The sequence below is a fragment of the Zingiber officinale genome, chromosome 8B (genome assembly GCF_018446385.1).
Source record: "Zingiber officinale cultivar Zhangliang chromosome 8B, Zo_v1.1, whole genome shotgun sequence".
Classification (NCBI taxonomy): Eukaryota; Viridiplantae; Streptophyta; class Magnoliopsida; order Zingiberales; family Zingiberaceae; genus Zingiber; species Zingiber officinale.
The window spans coordinates 41,378,162-41,398,547 of NC_056001.1; the positions used below are offsets into that span (position 1 = coordinate 41,378,162).

General features: G+C 37.0%; 1 protein-coding gene across 6 annotated transcripts in view; it reads left to right on the top strand.

The window, feature by feature from the left end:
* Nucleotides 1-4,775: 4,775 nt before the first annotated feature.
* The window catches only part of LOC122015230 (pseudouridine kinase-like), a 30,896-nt gene continuing 15,285 nt past the window's right edge, over nt 4,776-20,386 (top strand). The window contains exons 1-8 of one of the 6 annotated variants that reach the window (XM_042572007.1): nt 4,776-5,189; nt 7,356-7,457; nt 7,577-7,683; nt 7,788-7,840; nt 8,641-8,743; nt 8,820-8,867; nt 16,196-16,293; nt 16,393-16,507. In XM_042572007.1, coding sequence (XP_042427941.1) covers nt 7,808-7,840; nt 8,641-8,743; nt 8,820-8,867; nt 16,196-16,293; nt 16,393-16,507 — 397 coding nt within the window. In that variant the 5' untranslated portion in view covers nt 4,776-5,189; nt 7,356-7,457; nt 7,577-7,683; nt 7,788-7,807. Of the gene's footprint in view, nt 5,190-5,258; nt 5,412-5,469; nt 5,732-7,355; nt 7,458-7,551; nt 7,684-7,787; nt 7,841-8,640; nt 8,744-8,819; nt 8,868-16,195; nt 16,294-16,392; nt 16,508-20,386 lie in introns of those variants that run through there. The other 5 variants (XM_042572003.1, XM_042572005.1, XM_042572006.1 and 2 more) reach the window with 5 other exon arrangements.

Consider the following 20,386-nt stretch of genomic DNA (forward strand, 5'->3'; position numbering starts at 1 on the left):
AGAGTTAGCACAATATAACATATAGGGTAGTAATTCAATCATGTGTTCCTTAAGACCAGAATCTAGTCAATATATCAACTTAGGCTTCCTAAATGAACCTAAGTTCGATTGACACCTACAGTTCCCTCAACGGGGAACGCGTATTCACTAGATCTCTCATCCAGTTGCTTTCCTTCACTTACCACTTGCAGTCACTTGACTTGCCTCTGACCCACCAGGTCTTCCCGCCAGTTGTCAGGTCCACAGACCCGACTAGACTTCGGCCTATTGTCAGGTCCCGCGGACCCAACCGGACTTTCTGTCAGATATCAGGCCCCGCGGGCCTATATGGATTTCCCACCAGCTATTAGGCTCGCAGACCTAGCTGGATTTCAGCCTAGTGTCAGGTCCCTCAGACAGTTAACTCTTGCACACTTGGTAGAAAAGGTTAAACAAGCATCATATCTAACTTTAACCTATTTGTCATACATCAAAATCAGATTATTAGTGCAACCTACACCAACAATTGCAGGCTATTCACCCTCTCTAGCCGGCCTAACACATACCAACAATTAATATCAGAGCTCAACCGTTTCAGAAAGACTAGCTGTCAATCGAAGCAAACAAGACTATGGCCAGATCGAGTATATACCCGCCGAAATTCGAGGGGGAGTTCATCCTATGAAAAAAGTGAATGGAGGTATTTTTTTTAAACCGACTTTGAAGTTTTATTAATAATCAAATACGGTTTTGAAACTCCAAAAAATCAAAAAGATGAACAAAAAGAAGAGTATCTTTAGACAAATAAAGAGTAATTAACAGACTTTGTGGCAAATGTACTAGCTGAATTCTACCTGCTAAGCATGCTGCCACCTCAAGAAATTAGTAGGATCGGTGCCTACGAATCAGCAAAGGAACTTTGGAAAAAGTTCTTGGAGTTATACGAAGGAACATTTGAAGCAAAGCTCGCGAGACGGGACCTTCTTCGGAACCAATTGACGAACCTCTGGCTAAAAAAAGGAGAGCACAACTATAAACCAAACTGAAGGAGTTGATCACCAAACTCATGAATCTCGGGGAAAATATAATAAACTGAGATTCTCTAATGTATGCATTAAATGTTTTTCCAATGACACTCGAATGGTCCTCAATAGCCTAATTCTATTATATTTCTAAAGATTTAGAGGTAGGTACATTAGAAAGTTTATTTTCCACTTTAGAATTTCACGAATCTAGATGTACATAATTAAAAGAGTTAAGTCAGACAATTTCCCTAAAGGCAAGAACATACAATCCAGACTCTGAAGCATCAATCAACAAAGATGAAGCAGCGTCATTGGTAAGAAAGTTTAGTAATTTACTAAAACTAATAAATTTAACAAGTCGCAGGTGAAAAAGCACCTTCGGAGCAAAAGGAAAATTTAATGCTACAACTGCCAAGAAGAAGGACACATCAAGGACAACTGTCCCAAACTGAAGAAAAAGGAAAAAGACCAATAAGATCGAAGCATAAGAACTTGAAGGCAACATGGTATGAATCATCGTCATCAGGAACGACACTAGAAGAATACGTCGGACTAGCCATGATGGCAGATCACCTGGAAAATCTTACGAATTCATTAAGATGCTGTCTAAAAATATGTTAAAATTAGAAAAAGATAATGCTAGATTAAAATTAAACTTAGCAAATTCATGTCTCTTAGATATGTATGATAATTTAAAAATAGGAAATGAAAAATTGAAAATACAAATAGAAAAAATTAAAGAATGACTATGCATGTGAAAATTCTAATATTCTTTTAAATTCAAAATTTAAAGGGCTTAATTGGTATTTCAAATTTTACAAGGGTCAAATTAAAAAAATTCCTAAAATTACATTTTTATTAATTAGGTATGACATAATTTATTTTGAATATCAAAACTATTCTTAGCTCAATAAATTAATTTCTATGCATAATGAAAAGTTAATTTACTTGATTTACTCTTTTTTTTTTGTTTTGGGTAAAATCAATTATTTTGATAATTTTATGATCATATTTATTGCTCAAAATTCTATCAATGCAAAATGAAATGAAAGTATTATCTACTAATAGTTTTTTTAAAAAAAATTTCGTTAAGTTATTTTCTATGAATTTTCTTAACAAAAATCATATTTTGAAAACTAAAAATATTTTATAGATTGTTTTTTTTTAATTTTTATTTTTCTATAATAAAACATGATGTTCTTTATCATAATAATTTTTTTTGATATTTTTTAATATTATCTGAATTATTTTCTAAAAAATTAATTTTTAATATTAAAAAGTTAAGAAAATAGAAATTTAGAAACTTTGATTTTTTTAGCATTAAACTATATGTTTTATATATATAGGAAAATTAACATAATTTTTAGAATTGAAAATATATTTTTCAAGATGTATTTTCAAAAATTAGGTTGTTCTACTTAAATAAATTAGTTCTATTTGATTATCTAAAGTTTTACCATGAAATTTTTCATAAACATTTTTAGGATTTTTTGAAACTAAAAAGTAAATTTTAAATTATTTTTGTTAAAATAGAAGATTAATTAGTAAAAATATAATATTTTTAAAAATTATATCTGGAAAATATTACCCTACTGATAATTCTTATTATGTACCTATAAAAAAATATTTCAAAATTTTTCTAGCTATTTATTTTATTTTTTCTAATTTTTTAATATGACAAAGGTGGGAGAAATATGTATAAGTTAAGAGGTAGTTGAGTTAATTTAAAATCTATTTTTATATTTACTAAATAATTAGTGTTCAACTGTTCATTGCATAATTAGTATTTATTTGTAATTCTCATTCACTTAATTAGAATATTGCATTGTATTTTATTCCTAACTTTAACTTTGGTTGATGCATATCAAAAAGGGAGAGATTGTAAATACCCATAGTAGTTGTGATATGGTTAACCAAGTTAAGTTATGTTCTGTTGTGTTTGATGTTTTGTGTCTAAATGTGTAAGAACTTAGAAGCATAAGAAGTCGAGCGGAAGATGTAGCAGACGAGAAGGATGACACGGGAAAGGAGCCGACGTGCACGGTGCATTCGAGGGACGAGGACCTGCAAAGAGTACACCGATGGACGAGAAGAACATGCGCTATGTTCGAATGACGAGAGACTGGGGAGAAAGCCTGCTTGAGAAGAAGGTCGGAGTCGGGTTCGGGTGAACTCAACTTCGGTTAATCGGAATATCACCTAATCGAACAAAGAGCTGCTAAAAGTCTGATATGCCTCATGGAAGGCGCCTTCAATGGCTTGGAAGGCGCCTCACATGAACAGTATCGAAGGTGCCTTTCAGCCCGTTGGAGGTGCATTTAATAGTCGTTAGCCAAAGATAAAACTTTATCTTAGCTTATTGAAGGTGCCATGAACCTACTTGAAGGTGCCTTCAAGCTACGGATAAAATTTTCCAAGGACTATAAAACGACCTCTGGAGTTAGGAAATCAACAACAATTTCTGTATTCATTTCCTAATTTTTATTTCTGAGCTTTCAAATAATGTAAGAGGTTTCCCGGCTTCAACAAAGGAGATTTTTATTGAGTTTTCAACTATCTTGGATTAACAACTACCTAGTTTGTTACCAAGTAAAATACTGTAGCATTCTTGCTTATTTCCTCCTTTAGTTGTCCATCTTTATGCACTTTATTTTTGTTTAAATTAATTGTGCATCTTTGCTAAGGAAAGCAAGAATTTTTTTAAAACTTTGATTACAAGCTATTTACCCCCTCTAGCCGCTTTAACGCGGACCAACACCTAGAGATTTCGGAATGACATGAAACTAGGTTATGTGTGTGTCATCTAGTTCTCTTCATTATATTAATTTTCTCAAATATTAATTTGACACACTATATTAAGAATAATGATTTTTTAAACACAAAATGATTAATTTTTTTGACCGAAATTAGCTGATCAACGTAGAGAGCTCAGGATGATATGAAATAAGATTATATGTGCTTGTCTATTTCTCCTGATTATATTTATACCTTCAAATGTTAATTTAACATATTATATTGAAAGTAATATTTTTTTTTAACACAAATCAGATTTTTTTAATCGATTGTTACAGTGCAACAATTAGTTCGATAAAGTTATGTGACTATGAACAATAATTTTAATTGATTGCTACATTATAAAAATTGATTATTCTTTTATTTTTTAAAAAATGATCAATTTTTTTTTTTCAAAAAATTACTATTCTTAATATAGTATGCCAAATTGATATTTGAGAGTATGAATATAACTAGACGAACACATAGTGTGTTAAATTGATATTTGAGAGTATAAATATAATCAGGAAGACTAGATGAACATATATATAATCTTGTTTCATATTATTCTGATGTATCTAAGTTTATCCATTAATTTTGATCAAAATCAACTATTGTTTAGATATGTAATTTAGATATTTTAAAACTTTAGATACGCGGTTGAATAATTTTTTATTTGTTTGTGTATAGAGTATTATGCCAAATATTAAATTTATAGATTTTTTTTTTTGACTTATGGTGTTACTAATTGTCTAATTCTATGATATAGAATTAAAGAGAAATGTGATAATATATATTTTTTATATGAAAAAATATTAACATAATTTTATTTTAGATTTTATTAAAATTAATATTTTTAATAAAATAGTAAAATGTATGATAATACATGAATATGAATTTAATTTTACGGCTCTTTATCATTCATACTTTTATCTACTTAATAAATTATTTTTTATGATAATTTACTGGCAAAATAAATAGGTCTTTTATAGTGTTCGAGTCACACTCACACCGCTCTTCCTTCCTGCCTTTCCCACCGCGGGGCCTCGACGATCGGAGCCGAGCCCTTCCGCCGGCGAGAACCAGCTGGTCCACCCCTCGCGGGCCATAAGAAGGGCGGACTGAGTCGGAAGTGTGTCGTCCTCCTTCTCTTGACGCCTTTCCGAGCCCGTTGAGCGAGCAGCGCTGCGAGACACTGCTTCTCTTTCTCTGTGCGCCAACGGGATAGCATAAGAACTGCGTCCCTTCCTGCCAGATCCGGTGACAAGAAGGCGCCCGTACCGTAGAGCTCATCCTTGAATATCGAATACTCGGCCTGCTATTCCTTTCGAGAGTGGCGGCGGCCTTCTCGACTGTGAACAGCAATTTCTCCTTCGCATCTCGTAGCGAACTATTAGTTCTTGTGCTGAGAAGGTAACCATCGAGGATTCGCATTATTACTTGTGCGTCCAATATCCGTAGGATTTCGTGTTTGGTTAACAGTTGTAGAGAAGGAAGGTTTTTGAAAAGAGTTCTTGGCAAGTATGATCCTCCGTTTGACGTTGGATCCTCACCCCCTTGCTAGTAGCACGTCTATCAAATTAGAGGATCAACCAAGAGATGATTAGTCTATTGAAGGAACTAACCAAAAAAAGGGTATGATTGTTTGTTGTAACGTGTAGATGATAAATTCCCCCCCTCTAAATCGTCATGTACAACTTGATGGGTTCACAGCCTTCTTTAATCGATTTGCAGTAGGGTGTGTGAGATGTATGTGTCAAACATGAAGTGGTGATTAGTGTTTGTACCCATTGGCATTAAAGAAGAAAGGAGAGATTTTGGCCAAACCTAAGAGATTGTGGATAAGTCATGAGCTGCATCGTTGCCCTTGTTTGTCCAAAAACCCTTGATGACATCGGTATGAGCTCAACCTTGGGTTATGGATGGTAGATGATCTAGTTGAAACTGCACTCGATGTAGGTTCTATTTACCTTTTTAGTTCATTTACTTGGTGTTGCTTTATGTGTACCTTGTATTCTTTGTGTTTATAGAATGCTTAGCTCATTTACTATGCACATTGTTTATGTACTGATGCATGCTTTGTGTTGCTCTCTTGTATCGATGATACATGCTTAGAGTTCTGATCTTATATTGATGCTTATTTTATATTTTAGAGATTATTTATGTGGATGGCTACTTTGTTGGATATGCTGTGTGATATTCTTACCAAACATGTCGTAGAATACCAATTATACATGGTGCAGGATGTTAGTTAGAGTATACCGAGATTGTTTACATGTATATTGGACATATTTGACTGAGGGGCTTTTAGCTTGAGTCCTATGGACATTATTTGGGGGCATGTGTCGGTGGTTGCTAATACTTAACTGGGGATCACATGACTGTTGGCATATTATAGAGCATATGATGGTTAAGGCTGATGTCTAATTGGGAATTACATAACTTCATGTTATGGGTGTGTAACAGATAAAGTCACTGATCCTTAATTGAGGACCATGTGACTTTGTTAATGTTGTGGGCATGTGATGAATAGGGTTGCTAATGCCTAACTGGGGATCATGTTATCTTAATGGTATTTTGCCCTAAAAAGGCCCTTTAGGCTGATTGGGTTTCTTATCCATTTTCTTGTGTTGAATAAGAGTCAGGTGCATGAGCATTGAGAGATAAGTGATACTCGTTAGGGATCCTGCATATGTATTAGAGGCTGATAGATTTATTCTATTATGGAGTATTTGCATTCACCTTTCTCACTTTGCACTTGTCTATCTACGTGCTTGACTTCTTGTTAGAATCTCCTATACCAATGTCCTATAATTTTCTGCTTGTTGTTATTCTGCAGTTTGTTTTTCCATTTCTGAGAGATTGCTTATTATAGACTTTGCTAGAATTATTTATCTTTCTATGGTATTTGGAGATTTGTATTGCCATGTACCACTATGGTGCTTGTATGACAGTTATCTATGCTTGCCCATGATGCTGCATGAGGACATTTAACACTCATGGTCTAGTGTCTCTGTGGTATGATCTAATGGCCAACACACGACATGGTCTGCTAACAGAATTGTTCACAACCAAGAAGAGCTCATTGTTTTATCCCTCATTAAAAAAAAAGGGCAGTCCGGTGCACGAAGCTCCCATCATGCGAGGTCCCGGGGAAGGATCCATTACCCTGCTTTTTGCAAGAGGCTGTTTCCAGGATTCGAACCTGTGACCTTTTGGTCACATAGCAACAACTTTACCGTTGCGCCAAGGCTTTCCTTCTGTTTTATCCCTCATTATGGAGCAGAATTCCAGCACGTGTAGTTTAGTTTCCAATGGATATGGGAGCATGCCTTCTTTGTCTGTGAAGCTCCATGAGCATGCCCTTTGTGTAGTAGACATAACTTAATTTTGTTTGCCTGCTTGCACTATTTCCCCTATATATGTATTTTTTTGAGATACTAGGAATACATAATATTCTTGAACATATGGACTGAGACTCGATCATTATGTTCTCAAAACATTTTGAGCTATGAAATTTACTAGACATTGCTTGTATGGTTCTTCTCATTCTGGTCCATTGACCATTTGACCCATCAGTTTGACCAGCAATCCAACATGGAGAGTGCTTTACACAGGAGATTGGATTCCCTTGTTCGCCATCTCGTCCCTCCTCAATCTGCCTCTCAAGATCTTACTAAGGTATGCAAATCATCTTAAAAACTTGTTCTTAATTTTCCTCTAATGAATTTGGTCTGTGTTTCTCTGTTTGGTGTATGTTCTTTTCTTCATTCAGAATCCACTCAATATCACTGCATCAGGATCAGACTCTGTCAGTGCTTCTCCTGTCTTAATTGGTGGCATGGTTTTAGACATCCACGCTAAACCTTATAATGATCTTGCTCCTCGAACCACTAACCCTGGAGAGGTATTTTCCATTTAGATCCAGATTTGATGCTTGTGCTAATTGTTTGGTGCATGCTTGTTGGTATATATTTGATATTTATGCTAGAAAGCTTCTGGTTTTGTTAGGTTTGACTGTTTAATGGTGGATGCTCACAGCATGTTGCTTTGCTTTGATCGTAGTAAGTTTTGACTTCATTGGTCACATTGTAATTTGCCTTCGAATCAACTCCACTGCAGTAGATCTTTGCATCTGTTCCAACCCCATGATTATAGAGCAGCTTGAGCACTATTAGGTTTAAGTTAAATCACAAATCTACATTTTGATTTGATGAATGCATTTGTTAATAGAAGAATGTCATGGGTGTGCAATCATGAAGAATGATTTGGGACAATATGTAGCTGGGAATATATCTTTGACATGGAAAGTTGTAGAGGAAACTCTGCCCGTCACGAACTAGTCATGGTCCGTCCCAAGCCCGAATAAAGGAGGAGGGTTGCGTTAGGTTGTCAGCCAGTGTTAAAACTATAATAAATATTCAATGAATGGATGAGGTATGATTTTTTGCCAACCCCACCTAGTGGGATAAGACTTGGTGGTTGTTGTTGTTGTTTATGGAAAGTTGCAGATTTGCTGAGCTCAGGATTTGATTTTGTTGCGACTCATTCATGCTTCAACAGGTTTTTGGGCAAGGATTGATTTATTCATAGTTGAGGGATTTATTTAATAATTTGTGTCTTGACATGTTGCATAGTTATCTGTCAAAGTCTTAGATACTGGCTGCCTACTCCAGATCTTGTACCGACATGCTGCCACAGCTAAAACACTAAGCTGCATAAGATAAATAGTGTACTTAAGTTCTTCTTTTGTTATACCTAACAAGAATTTGCTGTTCAATTGATTGTGGTTCATTATTCTTATCAAAGTTGAAAAAAATGCTTGGTTCTTCGGTTCTTCCTAATTTATAGAAAGCCTATGCAGGTTCAGTATGCGAGTGGAGGAGTGGCAAGGAATATTGCTGAATGTATGTGTAAACTTGGAGCTAGACCTTTCATGATCAGTGTTGTTGGGCTTGACATGGCAGGTGAACGAATTTATTGTATTTTCAAATTTTTCAGGATCCTTTTATTTACAATAATTTTGTTTATGTCCAATTAAAGGAGAGATGCTGCTCAGGTACTGGAAATCAGCTGGACTCTCTACAGAAGGTACCTAATGCATTTTTAGTTCCAATTTTCAGATCCAAATAAAGTATAGTCCTTTTTTGAAATTCCTCATATGGTTTCATTTTTCTTTATGAGTTCACACAAAACTAAATTAGTTTGCGACATCAATATAGTCAAATTCTTCATTTCCTTCCTATTCTCAATTCTGGCTGCATTAAATACATCTTGCAATTCATATATTCAATTTTGATGCATTTATAGTTTGAAATGAATTTTCATAGCGCAGAACTTATTTTTCAATCTGAATTTGGTCGATGTTTTTTATAATAAATTTTTTGTATTAAAGTTATTTTTATCTATTATTAATATTTTCTTTTGTTTATGATTTATTTTGTCATACCATGAGTGAGCTCTTCTTAGCCACACACAATTCTATGGACACACTCTTGTTTCGGCTATTGGACCAGGCTGTGGAGACGCTCGCCCATGGTCGCAACATGTCTTAATACAATACTTCATAGATGATTGTCACACAAGCACAATAATAAGTAACACAATGTGTAAAATAGTAAAACTCTATTGAAGTTTACAACAAGACATCTCTAATAAATATAAAGTACAAAATAACAAATGAGTAGCAAACCAATGAAAAGATAAAAGCGTCATGTAGCATCCCAATAGTAGCGATGTCTTAGATCAATCATAGCAGCAGTTCACCTAACAGTTAGCCACAGTCTAACCTGGGAATTACAACAAGGTAATGATTGTGAACAACACTTGTAGGATAGTCTCCCACTAGAGAACGAAGAATAAAAAACGATAATAAATAGAGAAAGGTGAATGCAATGCATCACCTCTCACCTAAGTTTCTTATCTATCTTTATATAAGTTAAAACTCCCCATCGTGAATCTTTCTATTCACTTACATGAACAAACAAACACATGCTCAAGGAATAAAGTTGGGTGGATTATCCAAATCAACTCAACAACCATCTCAGTGTAAAGCCAAGATTCTATGATCTCTTGATAAAGCTTCACAACTTTAATAGTTGTAATGAGTAATGACCATGGGACCCACAGTAATCTTTGGTTAGATAGCCATCAAAGATCTATAACATCTCCAAGACATGGTCCTAGATAAGCCATTAGCAAATATTATAACCTTCACACATCCCGCTACCCCTGGGCCCTTGGCCACATGATCCTAGTGTGAGGCATAGGTAACCCTGACCATCACATGCCTGGTAATATTCTTGAAATCACATGATACCCAGTTAAACATTGATGACTTGAACTGTCATACACTATAATCAGGCAAGAAGCCCCTTAGGTAAGTCAAAGATGCATAACATACTCCTTACACCCCAACCAATGAGGCCAGATCCTCTAGATCGCTTTTTGCAGTCCAGAGGATGGTTCCTTTGCATGCATTGGTGGGGATGAATGATCCCCACTTATTTTACTAGTGGGGGTCATCCATCCCACCAATGCATACAAAGGGACCATCCTCTGGATCGTCCAGAGGATCTCCTCTGCCAACCAATTGATTTGACCATGAATGACAACTCTTAGGCTTAGGCTACAACAATAATTAACCCTGGTGATACAACATTGGTACACTTTCATTTTGACTTTGGTCACAAAGCAACAACTTTACCGTTGCGCCAATGCTCCTCTTTTTTTGACTTAGATAAAATAATAAATAGTTCCATATAAAAGATAACTTGTTGTGTCCAAAGAATGCCCACATATCAACACAATGACATGATATTGTCCACTTTGGGTCTAGACCCTCATGATTTTGCTCGTGGGCTCTCCTAAAAGGCCTTATGCCAATGGAGATATCTAAATTTTTTTCGATCCTTCAATTGGTATCAGAGTGAGGTTGTTCTTCATCGAACTAACCACCGGAAGAAGTACAAGACAGAGCCATGATCTAAGATCGAACCATGTGGGTGAAACCTTAAACAAAGTAGGGGAGACCCTAAGCAGGTCAAGGTGACCCGATGCTCGAGGGGAGGCCCTGAGCAGGTCAAGAGTGACCCGATACTTGAGGGGGATTTTGTGGTCCTTTGTTTGTGGGGGAGATTGTTGGGTTTGCAAGGTTGCAAATATAGTCCCACATTGAAAACACATAGGAAAGATCATTGGTATCAGAGCCAAGTTCAATAAAATTGTCAAGCCCCGAGGGTATACTTGTCCTCCAAATTGGACGGTGCCCCCTAGTGACAATATAGGAAATACAATATTGAACCAATTCAAGCCAATATAAAAATACCGATGTAATATAACAACACCAAATCACAAATGACAATGCGTGTATGTATGCATGTACATAAGAAGCACTAAAAAATCCAGAACAGAAAGAACTATAACTATAAGCAACGGAAACAATAAAATGAAGCAACTCAACATAAATTCAACTCGAGCGGGACTAGCAGCCAGAACCTTTGAGCAACACAACATCTCCTCTATCTGCTAACCTGAAAGTCAAGGGAAAAGCAAAGGGTAGCGAGTACAACCACTCAGTGGGTAGAAGAAGATAGTGCATGACTAATATACTAATAGGAGATCAAAGGATGCAGTCTCAGGTAAAAATACTTACTAACCAACGTTGGTAATCACCAGCTAACTAAAAGTATAATAAATAACACAACACTTCACTAACCTGCTCAACCAAGTATAACCAACAAAATCGAGAGTACATACAGTACATCCAAACTTGCACGAACAAATACATGACCGACAGATAGTAAGTATATAGCAAACATTGACTGCGGGAGAACGCTCTACCACAGATGGTCCCGTGGGCAGTCATGGTAAATGACTAGTCTCTGTCCGTGGGAGAACGCTCTACCACGGATGGTCTCGTGGGCGGATAGGGTAAATAACTTGTCACTGTCTGCGGGAGAACGCTCTACCACGGATGGTCTCGTGGGTAGATAGGGTATATACCAATGGTCACTAACGACTCAATCACACATGGAAGATAGGATATACTAACGGTCATTGACGACTCTCTCAATCACGAATGAGAGACAATAGTCGACAGGATATAACAACCAAGGGTTTGAAATACTATACCATAGTATAATTCTACTAATGTATAGGCATGAGCCTATATAACAAGTAAGGGTCTACTAGGATACTCAGTACCCTATATTACGATATAATCCTACTAGTATATAGGTAGAAAATAGACAATCACGCCCCCAAGTTATTAGTCACTTAGCATTAATATCTCAACTAATTCCATGGAATATTCTCAGATATAATAAACAACGGAATCAAGATCAAATAATCCTAGGGACTGATTCAAAGGGGAAAGCCTAGTGGAATACACTACCCTTCTGCTAGGGAGTGATTTCCAACAGTATAGGTTAGTATAATCTCACTAACATATATGCCCTCGCACCAGTATACAACTATACTATTTATAATATAACGACCTATAGGCACGGGCCTAAGTATATAACCGTACTATCACAACAATTCACGAACATAAGCTATAGGCCTAAATAACAACAAGGGGTCTATTAGGATACCCAATACGCTACAACATAGTATGAAATAACAAATAAAGGTTTAGCAAGATTCTCAATATCCTATATTACGGTATGATCACCCTAACAATAAACACAGAGCCAAATCATCTACTAAGGGGTCTAGCAGAATATATAATGTCCTACACTACGATATAGTAATATCATGCATATCCATAAACCCAATCATGAATATAAAACATAACTACATAGCTATCAACAATAGATCAACATATAAGGATAACCAATAAGGTATCAAACTCAGGAGCGATATAGGACAGACTTAAGGTAACGAGTAACTGTGATCTTATCAAAACATAGCAGTAAACAATCATTCACTATAATCAAAGCTATTAAGAAGATATGCAGGATCTACCCACCTCATTGTAGATCACCCTAACCATCTTCAAGTTAAAGGTCTGTCTTAAGCTCAAATCCTACAGATCCCAGCTACTGATCCCAGCCGACGGTGAGAAGGTCTGCGGCCCGTCCGGCGACGGAGAGGTTGGTAGCGACGGCGGCAGTAAGGTTTAAAGCAGCGGCCGGTGAGAAACGCTGAGAAATCCAGTAGGCAGCGGCTGTTCTTGGGCGAAGTTGAGGGCAACTTTGACACGAGCACGCGAGGTCAATAGAACGTCTACTCTCGGAGGCTAACTGGGATTTCCGACGTCACTAGTGGTGGTAATTGTCAGCGCGACAACCAGCCACCAGGGCGATGCATCGCTGCTACCCACATGGGCAGAGAGCTGCGTTACGGGATTGGGCGCACAACAACTGCTATGGGCTGGATGACTGTCGCCAGAGACGATGTTGAGGGAAGAGGGTTGATGCCCAACGTGGCGGTGGGACTCGCGGCGTGCGTCGCAGACGCGAACAGGCAGCGGTGGTTGGCTTCGACTGGGCGATGGTCGGCTAAAATCGACGTCGACTACAACCGACGTCGGTGTTGGGTCCGGGGAGGCGCTGGCTGGTGCCCATCCTTGTCGTGACTGCACAATGCCTTCGTGAGCGTGGGTGCGCCGTCGTGCGATGGCGGCGACATTGGACGATCGGTGAGGAGAAGCGGCGACAACACGAACGAGAGGAAGGGGAGACGCGCGAGAGAGAGGAGTCGGCGTGAATTTTAGGGTTAGGGAGAAAAACAAAAAATATATTTTTGGAAAATCAACATTTCCTCATTTAAATAGGATAGCTAAAACAAACTTTTCTTCTACTCGTTTATCCCCAATAAAATATAAAAGGAATTCTTTAAAATTTAGAAAAATTACAGAAAATTTCATAAATTCATATAAACCTATTTCCTGAAAAATTATCTACTAAAATATATTTATTTTCCTTAATAACATTTAATTATGTTACCTTTTAATTATTTTATCTTTATCTACATTTTTGGTATATTACATTTTTCCCCACTAATAAAAATTTGGTCTCCAAATTTACTACTCAAATCGTAATACTACGATATTCTCATCTAAGGGTAACAACTAAGTACTGATCCAAGTGTCCCTTAGTGGGTATGCCAATGAGTGAAACATCTAACCATGACCACTTAACAAGCAACATTCTCGTAAAGTCTTCAATAAAGTTATACCAAGCAATGAAATCTACATAGTAGCATAAAGATAATCAAGTAGATTTTGAGATAAAACTCTATCTAACCATCAAACTTTAGATAGTGACTACATGTCTGTCATTTGGTCTTAGCACCACCTTTGCCAAAAGTGTGCTAGATTTATGTTCATAAGGAATATCCCTAGAATATCAATGTATTCTTGCACCTAAAATACATAAGGTGGCACTTGCACCAAGTGGAGAAAATGTACTATCAAATACAATAATTCTAGATCAATATGAGAAGTCAAACAAGCACTTCAGAACCATTCAATCCAATTCTGATAGTAGAAAATACCTGCCTCTATGATTTCTCTATGTAATGGAGAAACACTCACTTAAAGTTTCCATTAATCTGAATCTTCCTAATAGTTCGATATACTGACTAATCCGTACTATGTTACAAATAAACATGTGCTTGAAATTCAAATCTTGCCTACTAGGTCTCAGGAATTCACAGATACAATAAATAAAGGTAGATTCTTTTATTTATGTAGATTGTGGCATCGTATTGGGAAGAGTCGATCCAAAGAATGATAAGCTATTTGGAAAGAGTTGTTATCCGATGTAAGAGCTAGCATAAGTCAATGCTCAACTGAATCAACATGAGAAAGAAAATGTACCCATTCTGCTACCCAATGCTAACTACACAAAAGGATTCTTCTATCCATCCTCTTACTCATGGTTGCCTCATCAGCATATCATGTTGAAACCAATCTTACGACACAAGTGGCTAATAGAAACCTAAATGATCTTCTCTAACGTGTTGCAGACAACATGCTGTATTATGTTATCAATGGTTCTTACGATCCTTCTCTAATATCTAGGAGACAGCACATCGGTTCACACCAGCACTAGAACCTTCAACACCTCTTGCACTATTAATTGATTAAAATATTCCCATGGTATAGAGCAAGTTATCAAGAGTTTCCATCTCATTTGCATCAAAATATATCAAGTTCAAACTCATGTGCTGAGAGTTTCAATCAAATTCATGTGTTGTGAGGTCAAAGTCAAACTAGTCTAGTACCCCACCACACGTGGAGTAGGAGTGTGACCCACAGAAGAGGAAACCACACATAAAGCAGCATTAATAATAAATATTGGTTCCTTTTCTAATGGCCCCAGCTTTTGAGACAAATAGTTAGCCAATCAACATAACTAGGCATGAAATAAGGTTGTCACAAGAACTGGAAAGTTGCCAAAGTGCTACAAGGATACAGGTCTGAGGCTCTCTTCTATAAGTTGGTTAATGTCCTCGAAACACAATCCTAACTGAAAAGTATCTCTAAATTTGTCTAGGTTTGTTGGTTGATTTGTCAGGTAATGAAATTTAGAGTTTTGATATGCCGCACCTCTTATGCCGCACATCCCGTGAGCACCTCAAAATTTTTTTCATTTTTTTTTTTTTGTGCTTAATATTGTAACCCAACCCCTAAACCCTAAAAACAAAATTTGATTGACATAACCGAGAGTTTAAAAAAAAATAAACAAAAAAAAAAAAAATTGAGGTGCTCGCGGGGTGTGCGACACAAGGGTGCACATAACTACTCTAATTTCATCACAAACAATACCCAAACATATCATTAAAATAATTTTGTGCTACACAGCTACTTTAAACTCTTATTTTGTAGATACGAATTTCCAAGATGTTCCTGTTTGAATCCTTATATCCTATTCAATCATGTCTTTCAATGTAAAATAGGATATTGAAGAAGCTGATAACACGATGACTCAAGGTGTATTTCAGGAGATTGTTTGCATGCTTACTCATAATTATTCCATTGTTTTCCTCATCTCACCATTACCAATTCATGAATGCCATGACACTGGTATATAAGCATATGCAAGCACATTAATGGTGTGTGCAATAGGCTAAATATTTGATAAGACTATTTTAAACATCTAGATGGCAATTTCTTTCATGCGGGTCCAGAAATCATGCTTAATAATAATAATAATAAAATTAGGTTTATTTGTCTGTGATAACCTGTTGTTTCATGCTTCATGATAATTGGATATAAATAAAATTTAAATATGAAAGTATAACTTCCTAAATGCCACACTGATTTATTGCTACATTAGTAAAGAACATATAACTTCCTAAATGCCACACTGATCTATCACTACATTAGTAAAGAACATTTTGTTGCCTTCACATACGTGGTTATTGAATTTTATTGTTAATGATTTTGTACTTACAATTTACTTGTATAGGTATCCTGCAGGAAAAGAGTATTGCAACTCCGGTTGTTACAAATATATTTGATTCCTATGGAGAACTAGCAGCAGGTGTTGCAAGTGTGGATGCAGTGGTAAGATAAGCTTGTCACCAATGATCCTGTGTGACACTGCTAAGAATGTTTAGCATACTGATCTGTATATCTAATTCCACATCTAATTGCATCTTTCAGGAAAAGTTCCTGACTCCATATTTCGTGCAGCAATTTCAGAGCTATATATGCTCTGCACCGGTGTTGCTTCTTGATGCAAATTTACATCCACAATCACTTGAATTTGCTTGCCGAAGTATGTATATCATGTCATTCTTTTTGCCAATTTTTGATGCAGTGAAGTATTTCACATAGGAAATGAATTGTTTGATGCCCGATAATATTTTTAGACATACTCATGGGAAGGGGTGGCAGTGCTGCTTGTGGAAGGTGACAAATTCCCAAGGAGAGGGAAGGCTGCCATTGCTCATTGGCGACTCTGTTTGCGCACCTTGGTTGGAAGTGAGTTGCTGACATTAGGAAACGAGAAAGAAGAGGAGCGGGGGTTGGGTATGGGTTAGAGTGAGTAGAGAAAAGGGAAATAAATATGCTAAGGGAACTCACAATCCAGCTAAACACAACAAAACCTGATTGAATCAAGCCAACTCACACTAAGATTTTGTTCAGTCTTCAACTAGCCAAAAGGAGTTCAAATCAGGCCTGATTTGAACCTGCATGATCCTAATCACCTGCCAACCTAATGAACTCTAAGCAATCTTAATTAAACCTCAATTGAACTCTTAAAAGCCAAAATGTTGGATTGCTTCAGCTTATTCAGTGGCTAAGATTAAAAATTAATTTTTGATTTACAAGTTAAATAGAATAGAAATACGATATACGACAAAACAAACACAAACAATGGATTGGAGTCACTGGACACAAACAAAAGCGAAACAATAAGTGATGACCCTGAGTTCACTTCATTTTCGCCCTGCCTTGATGATGGACACCTAGCTTGAGGAGCTACACTACATACCAAATGAAAGTCTTTCTAACACTTTAAAAGGGAAGGGAATCATTGATTTGATCAACGAGCTATGTGGGAAATATGAGATCTAGGCAAAATGCTACATGTTTTCCCCTTTCCCTTGAACAATAGAGAAGAACTACCTTTCTATCTTAGATTAGATAGGTTCACCTCTCAATAGATCTGAATGATTGATTTGATTTTATATGAGAATTTGCTATCTCATAGCACCACCAAATCACTGATTCTATGATGAATGAGTGGAAAGACCTTTTATAGAAGTTCCTTGTTTGATCAATTCACCCAAAGTGTTCATGCTGCTAGACAACAAAAGGGTGCTATTACAATACAACTACACAAGAACATGACCAAACATAGAGTATGCTTACTTACCAACTCTATCTTAAATCTGCTTCTCTTGTTCATTTTAAAGGTCTTAGAGGCATTCAACTTTGAAGATGCCTTGAATACGATTGTTGTTCTCCTTAATTTTTTGGAAACTACCTCTTCTAAGAGCAACCTTTCTCTTTATCATTTGAGGCCAATGAATGTGGGTTTGATGGCTAGAAAGAAATGTCACAGCTTTTTGGATCTTGCCAGGCTAAGAGTTGAAGGATCATCTTATTTCCACGTCAGGTTTGACTTTCCTGAAGGGAAGTGGCAAAACAACGAGTTATGGAAGCTCCTTTTTAGGGGTCTACCTTCTTTATACAACTATTACCTAAAGTATCTTCTAGGGGCATTCCAAGTGTTAGTCTTATCCTAGAATTATAATCAATACTTTTGAATGAAAAAAGAAACACTCTAGGATACAACCTGCGCACCCACCCTTTCTCCCCAATCTTTAATGGAAAAATGTAGCTCTTATTCATGACTACCTTTGTGAATCAATGGAGAAATTTTGCAGCAAAAGCAAGAAAATCTAATCAAGGTTTTCAATAGCAATGAATAGCGCGCTATCGCGCGCTACGATCAGCGAACGCTCTGCAGCGTTCGCTGATTAGCGATTGTCCTGAATAGCCCACGCTATTCGGGACAAAAGCATAGATAGCGCACATAGCGTGTGCTATCATGACTTAGCGGCCCATAGCGAGCGCTAGAATTGTAAATTGCTTACACAATAGGTAGGGCAAAGGCGTTGAATCGTGACCGTCGAGGTAGGGAGAGGCGAGGGTAGGGCAGAGGCGACAGGCGGCGATTGGCGAGCGACAACTTGCAAGAGGCGAGTGGCGAGCAGAGACCTAGCGGCGGTGTGATCGGCGGGCGACAAGGCGAGCGACGAGCAGTGACCTGTGAGCGACGGCGAGGGACAACGATTGGAGGTAAGCTTTTCTCCTTCCTTTCGTTTTCTTCGTTTCTTCGTTTTTTTTTTTTTTTTTTTCTCAAAGGAGCAAAGATTTCGCGAGTCGGTTATCTGGATCGATCGAGTGATCGATCCCGATCCTTTCTGTTAAAAAAAAAGGTCTTGATCGATCACTCGATCGATCTAGGGTCTGGATCGATCACTCGATCGATCTAGGGTCTGGATCGATCCAGTGATCGATCCAGACGCCCTGGATCGATCCAGTGATCCAGACCCTTTCTGTTCGAACAGAAAGGATCTCCATCGATCACAGGATCGATCCAATTCCTTGGATCGATCTTCTAGATGCCTTGATTGATTCCCATTTTTTTCTAATTAATTAATTATTTGTTCTGATTTTTTTCTTTTGTTTTTCTAGGATTTTGATTGTCTGGTTAGAGTTTGCAATGTCTACGAATTTGTCAAAAAAAGATATTGGTTGGAAATATTGTTATCAAAATGAAGGGGAAAAATCTGTTCGGTACAAATTTTGTCATCATATATCGAATGGAGGGATTACTCGTTTGAAAGAACATTTAGCTCAAACTCATAAAAGGGTTGCACCTTATGTTAGTGTTCCGGATGATATTAAGAAAGAAATTAGAGAATCACTTGACAAAATTAGAGCATCTAAAAGCAAACAAACCGAATTGTTACGAGAGATTGGTGAAGGTCCCCAGAGTATGAGTACGCAATCATCAAAAGTTGGAAGTGTAGGGGGAAATTCAATTGGATGTTCTGGTAGTGGTGAATCAAAAGGTAAAGGTACCCTTCATGGATTTGTTAGTTCTGAACCTCGACAAAAAACTCTAAATTCGACATACAAAAAAGATCACTGTTGATGTGAAGCGTAGAGTTGGTCGTTTTATATACTCTGCCGCACTTCCGTTTAATGTTGTGAATGATCCTTATTGGTTGCCTATGGTTGAGGGCATTGCGGAATATGGAAGAGGGTTCAAGCCTCCTTCAATGCATGAGTTAAGAACTTGGATACTTAAAGCTGAGGTTGATGGCATCAACCTAATATATGAGGAGCATAAAAAAGCATGGAAAAAATATGGATGCACTATTATGTCCGATGGTTGGACGGATGGAAAGAATAGAAGTTTGATTAATTTTTGGTAAATAGTCCCGTCGGCACTTTCTTTTTGAAATCTATTGATGCATCAACTTCTATTAAAAATGGGGAATTGAACTTTAAATATCTTGATGATGTTGTTGATGAGGTGAGAGAGGAAAATGTAATTTAAATTGTCACGGATAATGCTTCGAATTGCATTAAGGCGGGGAAAAAAATTATGGAGACTAGACATAGAATTTGGTGGAAACCTTGTGCGGCGCATTGCATTGATCTAATGTTGGAGGATATTGCGAAGTTGAAGATTTTTTCTGACACAATTGAGCAAGCTAAGATGGTTGTGAAGTTCCTTTATGGTCATGGGACTATACTTTCTTTGATGAGAAAGTATACAAACGGCAAAGAAATTCTCCGTCCCGCTGTTACTTGCTTTGCTACTTCATTTCTCACTCTTTAGAGTATGATAAGGTTAAAAGGCCACTTGAACAAATGTTTGCTTCCGAAGATTGGGTTAGTTCACCACTATCTCAAACAACTCAGGGAAAGTCGTGAAGAGAATTGTTATTAATGATCCCAACTTTTGGCCACATGTTGCATTTTGTGTTAAGAGTGTTGTTCCTCTTGTGAGTATGTTAAGGGAAGTTGATTCGGAGGAGAGATCGACCATGAGATATATTTATGAACTTATGGATAAGGCAAAATAGACAATAAAATTTAATTGTGGGGGAGCTGACAGAAAATACAAGCC